The sequence below is a fragment of the Vigna angularis genome, chromosome 1, assembly GCF_016808095.1.
Source record: "Vigna angularis cultivar LongXiaoDou No.4 chromosome 1, ASM1680809v1, whole genome shotgun sequence".
In the NCBI taxonomy this organism is placed as follows: Eukaryota; Viridiplantae; Streptophyta; class Magnoliopsida; order Fabales; family Fabaceae; genus Vigna; species Vigna angularis.
The window spans coordinates 17659640-17673611 of record NC_068970.1 but is presented as its reverse complement, the minus strand read 5'-3'; the positions used below and the strand labels follow the sequence as shown (position 1 = coordinate 17673611).

The window sequence follows — 13972 nt, the reverse complement described above, 5'->3', positions numbered from 1 at the left end:
AGTATCATGATTCCATAATATAATCTGCTAAAAATTTCTTCCTCACTACCTTGTCTTTAAATAATCAAACTTGAAAATCTATGCTTAAACTTGAAACTTTGAACCACCATGACATAACCCTTGTCGTTGTAAACCAAACCGTTTAGGTCGCAGGAACTGAACTTCTCTTCAATAATCACTGGATGTTCAGTGAATCTCGCAAAATTTGAAAGAAAATGAAAAATGTTGTGTTATCGGAAGTGAAAATTAAGAGAAAGTGACAGTGAAGAAGGGGGGAGGGGGGACTTGCTGAGAGTGTAAGGGAAAGTGAAAGTGAGAGGGGATTGAGATTAAATTTTAAAAAATAAAAAATAAAAATAGTAAAAGTAAAAAGAGTAAATTTGAAATTTAAAAAAAATTAAGGAGATTTAAGAGAAGATGGGGTGGTGGAGCATCACTCATTCGTTTATTACTTAAACTATTCACCTTACAACTTTTAAACTTCGGTAAATAATTTTATAAATCAAATTTCAAAATTTGATATATGCAAAATATAATAAAAATAAATATTAAATTTCAAATGGAGATAATATAACTAATAAAAACCAAATAAAATACATGTACCTGAACAAAAATGAATGAAATTTCAAACGAGATGAAGAAAAATAAAGAAAGCCGAAAAAGTAGAAATTAAATCAAGAAGAAAAAAAAGCTGAATAAGAGAGAAAATGTGGTTGTCTCGAAATTGACTTGAAATGCAAATCTTAATAGATATTTCACTCTGTATATTAAATACGTATAGTAAGTAATAATTACGGCTTATCTAATTTATATATATATATATATATATATATATATATATAAATAAATAAAAAGGATATTGTAAAATTTGGAGATGAAAAAGAAAATTCTTGTTAAATGGGCTTGTTAGTATTGTTTTTTTTATGAGTCCCAATTGTTAAATGGGCCTGCTAGTGTGTTTTACACCAAATCATTTTTGTTTTGTAAATTTAAGAATGATGATTTTTTCCAGCTTGGTTTATAGCTTATGCCATAACATTCTTAGATAAATAGAAAAGTAATGCATGTATGCAGTGGCACTGGATATTAGAAATAACATTCTCTGATGGTTGTAAAGTAGCAAGTAGTGGTGGACAAGATAAAAAATAAAAATCATATTTTAAAAATTAAAAAGTAAGTAATGCAGTATACAGTCTACTGAAACACAATTCATATTTTACCATTAAATTAAAAATAAATTTTTAAAGGAAGTTGATAAGATAAATTTTACGTGGAATGGTTTATACAAAAAGTAATGGTGTTTCATTTTTCTCATTTTTTCTTTTTGAAGTTAGTTTATGTAATGTTTTGTGCAAATAGTTCATTTAACTAGTGTCATATATGTATAGCATATCACCTAAACGTATCTTTATTCAACCAAAAGATGTGAGAAGTTGATAATCACAAGGCCTTAAGCTCATTAAGGATTACTGATAAGTTCTGCAGATTTCTAAATGGGAGGTGATTGGAACCATTTGAGCACTACCCCTGTGATTAACTCTCCGTTACATAATGAAAGGGTTCACAATGTATGTTTAATTGGATAACAACAATCCAACACAAATTAATCACTGATAGATAAAACGGGTTGCGGATTGTTTATGTATTAATCAATGTTGTGGTTTGAGGGACTGACGGACTGGATAAATTGTGTGCTTGCCTTCGGTTGATACCCCAGACTGCTATAATACTAATACAACAAACATGCACACTAAAACCTTTTCACTTTCAACAATGGATATTGCAGACCGAAAGCTGAGTCACAGACTTCCCATTTAGGTCAAGTCTCTAGTTTATAAACCTCCAAGAGTCCTTTGTTAGTAAAGTATTTGTTTAAATATTGAACTTTGTAAATCCTGCTTTATTTAATTACCTCTCTTCATTATTTCACCTGTGTTAATTTCCTTATCACAAGAAAAATCAGTTCATATATATGTAACATATAGCAAATCAATATTATTCAATACCTGATTTGCGAGAGAAAAAACTCTTAATTTGGAAATTAAATAACTATAAATAACACAAAACTGGGAGGTAGAAAACTTGTAATAGCTATTGATTTTCCAGAAAACATATAATTATGAGATTATTACCTACACTCTAAGAAAATGCCAAACGCTTTATCTAACTAACCTTTCCCCAGTGAACAAAAAGATATGCTAATGGGAAGAAAAATTGCTACCAAAAGTAATTCCACTCTTATTAGGTAGAAGCTTCTTCCTGTAATACTTGGACTTGCGGGATAGATTAATCTTTTTCCTTTTCTTCTCAGGAATAAAATCAATTGAACATTCTGAAAATCCACGTCTCACAAACCTGTTAACACATTATGAATCCATTGACTTTAGAAAAGCATTTATGGAGTTAACAAACCATATGCAGCATCCAAGAAAAGATAGAGCATGCAGTAAGTAACAATACACTGAAAGAAGAAAATGACGTGATTCTAGATAAATATATTGACATATGTTTGATGTCCAAGGTACGTACCAATCTGCTGTACGAGTTGTAAGCAAGAAAAGCATTTCAAATCCAAGATATGATGCCTTCTTCTCTATATAATCTGTTACATTTGATCATAACATTAAACAATACAGGCAAAACATGAGATAAATACTATTATGAACGAAAGCACCCAAAGATTATAATTAAACGGCAGCTCAAAAATATGGTTTACCATGCACTGCATAGACTTCACACTACACCCTAAAAGTAGTTTCTGAATGCAATCGGAAACAATTTTCCCCTTGAAATTATACGTTATGGTCTGATATTTGCAAACAATTTCTGATCCATGGAGAATTGCATAAGGAACTAGTCAGCCACTAAACATATACAAGAACCTACAAGCCTAGTAGGATTCACTACTTTTCAAAGACAAAATAGGAAAAGAATAACAAAAAAAGGAAGAGGAGTGTGGTTTTATGCTTTTAGATCGAATACCCGTAGTAAGGAATATCAAGATGAATGAGTTGACGTTTGCTATTATAACAAATGAACTTCCCAAAACTTAATGCTTTCAAAATTAAATTAGCGATTGAAATGGCAAAGTGAGAAATTTAAGGTTAAACCATGGTTTAATATGTGTACGCTTATAAACGTATGTAAGTAGCAACATGTTAGATAAATATAATGCACATCAGTGCATAAATATATAAAAAAAGTGAGTTATGTTACTTAAATTAACCATGAACTATATGAAAGTATTAACAACTTCATCTAAATTTATAACACTTTAAATTGATTAATTGATTGATTCAACGGAAAGTATAACTCCATGTCCAATTTGTTTTAACAGTTTAACTTAGAAAACAACATAAAATATTACATGTGCATCAAAAATAAAAGCCAAACTTGGCATAGTAGTTAGAGAGGTACTTAAAGAGTGTTGGTTTGAAGTAATCCTATGTCCTCTCTAAAAGTTTCAGGCTATCATCACATAATATATAATATAGACTTGGACAGGTTGAACCTGTTCAAGATTAACCATGAACAGTATGGACAGTTCGGTACCAATTCACGTGACAGTAGCTTGGTATCAGAAAGACAGTTTCAGGTACCGTAACCAACCACAGGTCGAAGTATGAATCTTCATTTCCTGTCTTTTGGTTTCATCACAATAATATTAACCTAGGACTGATTGAACCTGTTAAACCATGTTGCATGGTCTTGACAGTTCAGTATTGGCCCATTGACATTTTTAGAATGTCAGTTTAAAAGGTTTAATCAGACCAGTTTACATTTAACTTGGTCGAGTGGTCAGGCTGGGACTCTGGGTTTAAAACTGCGGTGCTGAAATATGAGAGCAAAAGTAGTGTACACTAGAAGTACAAAATCAGTCCTCCTAGTGTAGTGAAACAACAGGATCCTTTCTATGTATCAGAAAATAAAAGGCATTGAAAACTTTGAAAGAGTCCTTAAATCATTAATAATTTATACTATGTTGGGAACTTCTGTAGAACCACAGTAAATGAATGGAAGATTGAAATGAAAGGTAAAAACTTGACGACCCTAAAGGAACGAATTCATAAGAGGAGAAAAAGGGAACAGTAGTCATAATTCAAAGTTCCAAACCTTTTTTATTAATGCCAATCCATGAAAAAAAACCAGATACAAGCCAGAATAAACAATAATAAATCGCCATGGAATTTCAAGATATTAAAAAAATAGTGAATCACTTGACCGGTTCTCTATCAATTAAGAACAAGAATGTCAATCCACAGAGGCAATAGCATATCATACCGAGTAATTTGTCTCCCTGTCCTTGGCCTCTACAATCAGGGGATACTGCAATTGCAGCAACCTCTCCACACTTCTCTTCAAAGAAAGGAAAAAGTGCAGCGCAAGCAATTATTTGACCTTCTCTTTCCACAACAATGAAGGACCCTAACGATTGAAGCAGCTATAAACAGACAATGGTCAAAATGTAGGGGACTACTTAAGGAAAGCCCCATTGACGATTATAATGTGGCCTCTACAATAGCTATGAAGAAGATATCAAGCAAAGTGAGCAAACCTCTTCATCAGTCCGCATAACTAATATGCCAGACTCCTGTAAAGGCTGGATAAGTTGTTTAATTCCAGAAATATCTGTTCCTTGAGCCATCCGGGTGCCTTCATAAAGGTCACTGCAAAATTAATTGAAGGCAAGCAAATGAAGATTAAAAAGCTTTAAGAAAAGATAACTAGATAAAGGTCACTGCAAAAATTAATTGAAGGCAAGCAAATGAAGATTAAAAAGCTTTAAGAAAACATAACTAGATAAAAGAAGAAAAAAGACCTCAATCATCTATAACACCTTCGGCAATCTGCCACATAGTTTATGCTAGTAGGCAATAGCAAAAATGGTTATCCCATGAACATCATTTTGGCATTAATTAATTTTTGGGGTTTGAAAATAAAGGCAGGCAAAAATTTCTTTCAAGGCTGCAGTATATGGGCATGGAATGGTTGAATTTAACCAGTTTACTCTCTTTATAACTAATATATTTCGACTAATTCATCTATCCTTAAAATGTAAAGCAGGAGAATGATCATAGACAACTACAAAAAAGTTTGCTTCTCACTGGTATAACCAATGCGATGTGGTGACTCTAGCAGAAAATCCACAGGAATGCAAACTAAAATTATGATTTATTAACATCAATAACTGAAAATAATCAAGAAACGTAACAGTTTAGTTCATCGAATGAAGGATACAACCTACCATAGTACTGTAACTATCACCAATTAGTTACCAAGTAATAGAGAAAATATCATAACAATAAGAAGAAAATAATCCAGAGATAAACAAAAATTTGCCTACCTAGCCACCATTGTCCCCATCCCATCTCTCTTGAACAATTCCAACAATAGAACTCCACTAATAGTGCCATCCAACAAATGAACTCTTTGAACACCGCCCTGACAGACAGAAGTTATATTTAGCAACATATTAACTGGGATTTCAAGCACCGCCATCTTATTTGAAAAAAACAGCTTCTCAAGGAATTTCAGTATGATAATGAAGTGATAGGAAAAATAACTGGAAAAAACAGGTAGTTTCTAAAAAAAAAAAATAGTTACATTGAGGTGTCCATATTTATAAAAATCAGTCACTTGACAAGTTTTTAAAAACTATTTGGTTTGCAAAAAATAATGAAACAAACCTGTCTGCCATAATTGAACAGAACAAGATGCAATGAAAATAAAAACTTTAGACTTTCAGTGACTGAAGATACTAAAGCACAATGTAGACCTAAATAACCAATGGCATGAAGGAAAAGTTGAATCATCAACTTACTCTGCAAACGAAAGCTGCTGCAGCTAGCTCTGACAGGTAACCACTCGTCCGACTTAGGGACTCCTGACCTCCTATAGCAAAACCCTGCTCCCCAGACCAAAGGCCATTCCCACTGTCAAAACCAACACCATTATGGAAGGTTGCAATATGAAGTCCTGAAAACGGATTTCCATTCCGCGGATCCCCATTAAATTTATTAAGTGTGTTGAAACTTTCTTCCGCAACAGCTTTGACATAGTTAGCAGCTGTTTCACTTTGTTCAACCCGTTTACGGATTAGCATGTCTGCCTCTTGAAGAGTCAAGAAGCGAATGAGGTGTCCACTTTCATCCAGGATCGGACCATCCATAATGCATATAAGCTTGTCTGCTCCTATTGCCAACGCACAAGCTGTTGCAACTTCATAGGTACTGTGGAAAACAAATCATCAGTGTCCAGTATTCAAGCATTTCCTTTTATCTGCTGGATCACACGTCCAAGTACTATATAGCAACATTCAAAAGAAAAATAAATCGAACACATTGATACAAGAGTAAATCTGATTCACAAACAAAATAGTTAGCAAAAACCTGAATTATTTCCTCAGTATTTTGTTTTCACATTCCACAAGGTGTGAAGTTCTATAATAAACTATTTTGCGTACTGAATAACTGAAACTTTGTAAATGTATTTTTGATTGTTTTTTCAAAAAACTAACTTTCTATGATTTTATTTTAACACATTCTCCATGAAGCTGTTTCTTCCCATCTATGTCTAACTCCAACCTTTAAAAGCTAGCCTTGAAAAAAAAAATATCAATATTCTCCAAGGTATTGATATAAGAAACATAACTGATGATAGACAGTAAGCTTCTTCAATGATGATTTTTTGGGGATGGTAAAATCTAGAAAGCCGTACTCACTTGAGAGCAGAGGCTGAACAACAACTAGAACCTTTGACCTAGCCACGAGGCAACAGCCTCCCGGTTGGTCCATGGCTAACCTCCCAATTGAAAATATGAACAACATAAAATATTGAGGCTTTCTACAACAGTCAAATAATAATAGAGCATGAGGGAAAAATATAGCAGATTAAAAATACAAAATTACAAACATTGTATAACAGAATATACATGTCACGAAGCAATCAAGAATGACCAGGTTGTAAAAAGGAATTATCAGAGGTTCTAAAGCATACTTGCAATCTAATACTTCTCCAGAGCTGGAGTAACCCAAGTTGCTTAAAATAACAATGCAGTTGCCATCAAGCCTCTCACGCATGCGAGAAACGTCTACTTTTTTAACCTCCCCAGTTGACCCAAAATCAACTCCTTTGACAACCCCTCTTCTCTGCCAAACAAAATGTTTAAAAGGACTTGCTCTAAAACAGTGACAGAAGCAGAAAACAGAAAAGCAAAGGCCTAATTCCTAATTTGGTCCTATAATTTCATTCGAATTTTCAAAAAGACCCCTAGTTGTTGGTTTTTCTAATTTAGTAATTTATTTTTTTAAAAACATCAAATTTAGTCCTTAAGTTTTTTAAAAAGATCAAATTTATTCCTTTAGTATTTTAAACATTTGGTCATTTTGGTTGCTCGCTGGTCCTTTAATTTTCAACCAGCTAATTTTCTTCTCAATCCACCAAGATCTTAGGTTTATTTTTTTTAAACCACCATTCATGGTCAAGCAGGAAACTAACAAGCTGCCAAATTGGAAAAATGACCAAATTTGATGTTTTTAAAAAGCTAAAGGACTAAATTGGAAAAACTAATAACTAAGGGTCTTTTTTAAAATTCGAATGAAATTAGAAGATTAGGAATTGAGACAAAAAAAGGGGGGATAACATTGGGATCTCATTGATACCGCAACAACAGAACAAAGGAATTAAAAGAAACCATGTTCTCCAAATAATATGAAGAAAATTGAATCACAGAATTCAAACCTTGGCTGCAAGAAAGTTTCCACTTGCAACACTGACACCAACTTCATGCAAACGGCTATTGTCACCATGTCGACGAATATTGCAAATGGAGGGTCCAGGAGAAAGCTTCGCTTCAATCATCAATCTTATTCTCCCAGCTGCTTCCATTGCAGCTGCTAGAGACTCATCATCAGTTACCCTATATGGACCAACATACTTAGGTTCTCTCCCTACAAAATAGCAACATCACTAATCAATGCTCATTCACACCAGCTGAAATTTCATTTCTCTCTTGTGGGGTTGCCATGTATCAATCAACATAAGATCATAAAAATAGTCACTTTCACTACATTAAGAAAACTAGCCACCAGTACCCATTCATATTCATATCATGGCTTCATTTCCCTGTGACGCAAGTATGACTCACCTCTCTCACGCAAAAGATTGTCAATTTGCATATGGGTCCCCGGAACAAGAACAAACCGGATTCCCAGGTGATGAAGAAAGGCTATATCCTGCACGCACATTACGGAGCTAAGTATGAGATTAATCTAGAAAATATTTCCTTCTTAAGAAAATTAATTAATTCAACAATTTTATATATAATTAAGTTCTTGAAAGGAAATTTGCATCATCCTACCCAGGATTATTTGCCTAAGAGAAATTATCACACGATCCAGGACCATCATAGTCTCAACTAATCTCTCCATCACACCACCCTTTATTAATTCTTTTTCATACATAGAAACATTGAAGTATGAGTCACACAAACTGATTAAGATCATAAACACATTTTGATCCCAGACTATGCAATATTTCTCTCTCATATAATACCTGCGAGGATACATTCCAAAAAACAATTTGATACATTTATCTGTGTCTGAATGAACCAGTAAAATAAAAAGAAATGAAATATTTGGAGGTGCCTTGAGAATGGGATCCAAGTAACGACTAGCAACAATTTCACCGGAAACGATGACAACGAAGGTCGCACCACGGTGGACCCTCAAGTACGGCCACGTCTCACGGAACCAACGCACAAATTGCCTATCGTCCATGGAGCTGCTGTAACCCTCCTCCTCCGCCACGCTTCCGATCAGTTCCTCGCTGAACACGTTGCAGCGCTCGCATGTAGAGGTTGGGACTCTGGTAAAAAATAAGGGGTTGTTTGGCTTCGATTTTGGGGAGCGAGGGCGTAAATTGAGTAGCTGTTGTGGGTGGAAATTGAATTTGTGGGATGAAAATTTGGGAAGGTTTGGAAGGGATGTGGAAGACAAAGCCGCCATGGGACTCTTGAATTGCGACACAACTGAAGAGAAATCCGAAGGCTCTGTCTCATCAGCTACTAACTGTGTTGGATGGATACTCAACACAGATTTGTAGCATCATCATAGTGACGCCTCTTTATTTTATTGGATCGACAATTTTCATACAACTATTAATGCGGCAGGTTGAAAAAAATATTTAGTTGTCTCATTATAACTAAAATCTACTTTCAAATAAAGGTAACTAGAAGCCTATTAATTATTTACCAATCACATCAAAATTTAAAATAAAAGAATAAAAATTTATATAAAATTTATGATAAAATTTAGACTTGAATATTCTTTGCTCTTTATTTTAATGAAGGATTTTATTTTTTTCGAATGTTTAATTATTCATGTGAGATTTATTTTTTTCTAATGTTTAATTAACTTTTAATTTTTGTAATTTATATTCATTTTAATCCTTTTTCATAACTTTATCTAAGTAGTTAATGAAAAACTGTATACTTGAACACTTGAACACTGAATGAAAAAGTGTCATTTTTGTCGTGTATAACCATGGAATTTTAATGACGTGTCATTTTTGTCATGTATAACCATGGAATTAATTTGATTATTTAGATTTAAAAAAAAAAAAACTTGTGTGTGAGATTTAGAAGGTTCATGGAAATTGCATGCAAGATTATCATGGTATGTTACATTTGGTTCATTTTTCCATTGAAATTCGAAGGATTCATCATCGCCTAGGTTAGGTTTGTGTTTTTAATCAATGGTTGGTTTTTTGTTGTAGGGTTTAAGATTTTTGTTGTTGGTTTTTGTTGGTTTTTCATTTTGGTTCAGTGATGTTTTGAACAATCCGGTAAAATGTTGTTTTTTTGTGTCAGTGGGTAATGTTTTGTTGTGTAAGATTTTATAATTGCTTGTGAGTGGGTGGTTGTCGGTTCTTGGTTTAAGGATTCCTCTTTAATTTAAGCTTTTGAGTGGTCCCATGCAATTAAAGTATGGTTTTGATTTACATTGGGATGTGTGACAAATTTGGAGATGTAATCCACCACGGTGGGACCTTGGCAAAGGATGTATCTTTTAAATATTTCATACAAAAATATATTTCAATAATTTAATATTTTTAGGATAAAATTTTAGTTAGATGCAAAAGAAAAATTTATATTTTCTTTCTTATATTTCATTAACAGACTTAATATTTTATTTTTGCTTGTAAGTATTTGGGTACAGTCGTTTGTTTATTTTTATTGATTTTATTTGTGACACGTTTCTTTTGAGAATCAAATTAAGTTATTAGGATGAATTTGATTGGTACGTATGATTTATTAAAATTGAATGATTGATTCATGCTCGAGAAATTTTTGTTGGTTTGTGATTGATTGAGGAAAGTTAGAATCTAAGGAATTTAGCAAATTGGTACGAGTTCAAATGTTTTAAAATTGTTTTGAACCAATGCATTAAGAGAGAACTACCAATTTGAGTAATGGAACATGTCTAAGTTCCCTCAGAATCACAAAAATGTCTTTGTTGTCATATGATACAATGTTGAGCGATATCAAATTTTGCATTGAGCGCCAGGTTACACTGTAAGTTTGAGAGCATTTTTGCTTCAAAGTGTTAAGCCTCAGGCCGTGCCGATAAACACCAGTTTTACAAATGGTTTAGTTCGTAATGGTGACAAGGTACCATTAAATGCCACTTTTTGCAAGAAGCATGACGTTGAGCGCCAATTTGTATGTTAATCTTATTTTTCTTCTTTGATTATTTGAGATAGATCTATGATGAAACCAATGTATATTTATGATGTTGATTATTATTAATTAAGGTGACAATATGGGTGTGTACATGTATGATGATGATGTTGAAGAAATTTCAAGGAGAAATTTCTTTCTTAACCTTAGTGTATGCATTGATATATAGATTCAATAAAGAGGTATTCTGAACTGTAATAACTATTTACACTCAAATAGAGTAGAATGAGTTATGTCGTGAGAGTAGTAAGATGTCGTAGTCATTGTGCTTGTTTAGTCCTAGGCATGAATAAGATTAACCTTGTGCGTAATCTCTTGAGATTATGACTCTATAAAATTTAGAAACCACTATAAATACACACCTCAATGTGTTTCAATGACAAATGCATGTATATGAATAATTGAGTTTAGTATCAACTCCTCGATATATATATATATATATATATATATATATATATATATATATATATATATATATATATATATATATATATATATATATACTATCATGCTTTTAGTTGTGTATAATAATAGTTTTGTGCAATAAGATAAGTTATTATATGTTACATATAAAGAGGTTTCACACAGAAATAGACTTTTGTATAGAATAACTACAAGAAGCCTAAAGAACTACTTGTTATCATTATCTAACTCCTCATTTGCTCAGTAAAGTAATAATTATAAATATGGTTAAATATGTTTTTCGTCCCTTAAGTATCACAGATTTTTGGTTTTAGTCCCTACTCAAAACATTGATGACATTTAGTCCTCGTAGTATTAAAACATGTAAAAATAGTCCTTAAAATGGACGGCGTCAACTTTTAGTTGATCTGGCAAACGACAATGCTACGTCTTCTGTCAGCTTCACTGTTCTCTATCTGCCACGTTGCTTATATCGTGAAAACCCCTATGGCCATCTTCCTACGAGAGAAATGCCTAACCCAATCTTTGCCTCTGTTCACCTCAAGCCACCAACAAAGGGGTTAACCCTCTAAGCAATAGATATAGAACGAAAACCATAAACACACTCCAACGTTTCCAATCCTAGTGAACAATGAGATAGAAGAATTAACCAATAAAGGGCATGATAAAAAAAAACAAAGAATGCGCTTTCGTCTTCAACACTAGCAGTGAGTGTTGCTGGGGACGTTTGGCGTTTGAGAAAAAAACCCTCGCATTGAGAGGGAGGAGAGCAATGCTCATGGTGCCGGTGAGGGAGCGATTCCGGCGAGAACAGCGGCAGCCAGCTTTGTCGACGGTGGCTGGTTTCATTCGTGGTGGTGGAGACTCGTCACAGAGAAGCAACAGTTCTCCTCTCTCAGGTGCAGACGGGTCCTGTTGATGATGGGTTTCGCCGGCGACGCCTTGGATCGGGTGGCGACGGCTACGGCAGCAAGTTGCATCACTGGTGCGACCTTGACTCATGGTCCGAGAGGCGGCGACTGGGTGCGGCGTGAATGGCTTGGATGCGCTGCAGAGGGTGAATGTGTCTTCCTCTCGTGCGAAGGAGAAGGGGCAAAGTGGCGGTCGTCCGCCATGAAGGGCGGTGGCTTTTTCGGCGCAAGTACCGGCAACACCGTGGACAGCAGCGTGGTGGCTGAGGCGGCAACGTCCATGCGATGACGACCCGTATCTCCGGCAGCACCTCTAATCGGGTTCGAACAACGTCATGTGTTGGTGACTTGATCTGGCAGATAGAGAACAATAAAGCTGGCAGAGGACGTGACATTCCCGTTTGCCAGATCAACCAAAAGTTGAAGCCTTCTATTTTTTAGGACTATTTTTACATGTTTTAATATTACGATGACTAAATGCCATTAATGTTTTGAGTAGGGACTAAAACCCAAAAATCAGTGATACTTAAGAGACCAAAAACATATTTAAACCTTATAAATAACCAAACAAAACATAAAACATTCAATAGAATAAACTAGTATACAAAAAGTTATTATACATGGATTATATATATATATATATATATATATATATATATATATATATTATTTAGACAATTGTATTAATAATATGTTTATACTGTTTTGCTTTATTAATTTTATAATATTTTATTTAATAATTTTATATTAATATTTTATACATAATACGTGTTTATGGATAAATTATTTATACGTCTTTATGGATAAATTATTTATACATTTTTATAGATAAATTATTTATATATTGATATTGTACAATATATAGAATAATTATAATTGCAACCTTTGTTATTAATTAACAATTGTATATATTATTGTTATTTTCACAGTTTTGTATCAGTGTATAACGAGTCTAGGTTTTAGGACAAATATATTAAATCTAATATGTTGGTCTTCGATATTGGATTTGAGACTTATTTAGCTAAAGAAATCCTATTTTTGTTTCCTACCATAATTTTATTTCATCCCTTAAATCTTATTAAGTAATACGATCAATATTAATTTGTTTCTAAACTTATAAATATAGCTTAATATAGCTATAAGCTTTAACACAATGGATGCGTGTAAGATGCGGTGTCAAATAGCTTTCTGTTAATCAAACACAATCCTATTTATAAGGGAAGACATGATCCTATTCTGAGATGACACGGAACATACGAACATCACATGAATTTATTTTAATAAAAAAATATAACACGAATCAAAACTTACTTAAAATAATCTTTTTATACTTCTACGTGAATCTCGCTTTCGATAACAGAAAATGTAAATATTTTTTATAAAATTATCAAGAATAACATGAGTTAGAAGTAAGGAAGAATAATGTTGATTGGAGTTATAATAATCACGTTCTAATAAAAAATACAACATAAAATAAATAACTATAACAGTATTTACATTAATTTTTCTAAATTTTTTTTATAAGTCATTAGTATTCTATATTTTCTTTTTCAATTTCCTCATATCTGCATGTCCTCTTAACTTCATAGCCTTTACATATCATATATTGAATATTTCTTAACTTCAACATATATTGAGTTTTTGTATTTTGTTGAAACATTTGAACGACAGTCTTTTATTTCTTTTGTAAATTTCCTTTTACCAAGGCTAAGTTACAGTGGAACTAGCACGCAACTTAAAGTGTTTGAGGTCCTGTTGTCCGCTGTCCCAACTTTAATGTTTGTACATGTTTCAAAAGATTTAAAAATAAAATTTAAATAATTTAATAAATATATAGATAAAAAATATTTTAATGCATAAAATTATTAGTTATAATTTTATTTTATAATTTAAATTAATA

The 13972-nt window shown here is 33.0% G+C and overlaps 1 protein-coding gene across 4 annotated transcripts; it reads right to left on the bottom strand.

Moving 5' to 3' along the window:
* Positions 1-2035: 2035 nt before the first annotated feature.
* Positions 2036-9143, bottom strand: LOC108321748 (probable amino-acid acetyltransferase NAGS2, chloroplastic). Of its 4 annotated transcripts, XR_008250635.1 has the most exons (11): positions 8646-9143; positions 8147-8234; positions 7741-7949; positions 6997-7148; positions 5822-6230; positions 5345-5442; positions 4556-4667; positions 4282-4441; positions 2717-2826; positions 2530-2602; positions 2280-2355 (listed from the first exon to the last, which is right to left on the bottom strand). XR_008250635.1 is itself a non-coding variant. In XM_017553603.2 (10 exons), exons 1-10 carry the CDS (start codon positions 9003-9005, stop codon positions 2199-2201), a joined length of 1818 nt encoding a protein of 605 aa, XP_017409092.1. In that variant the 5' UTR covers positions 9006-9141; the 3' UTR covers positions 2036-2198. The 4 variants fall into 4 exon arrangements, 1 of the variants encoding a protein (XP_017409092.1); XM_017553603.2 differs by lacking the exon at positions 2717-2826 and having other exon boundaries at positions 2036-2355; positions 8646-9141; XR_008250636.1 differs by lacking the exons at positions 2280-2355; positions 2717-2826 and having other exon boundaries at positions 4282-4425.
* Between the last annotated feature and the right edge of the window lie 4829 nt (positions 9144-13972).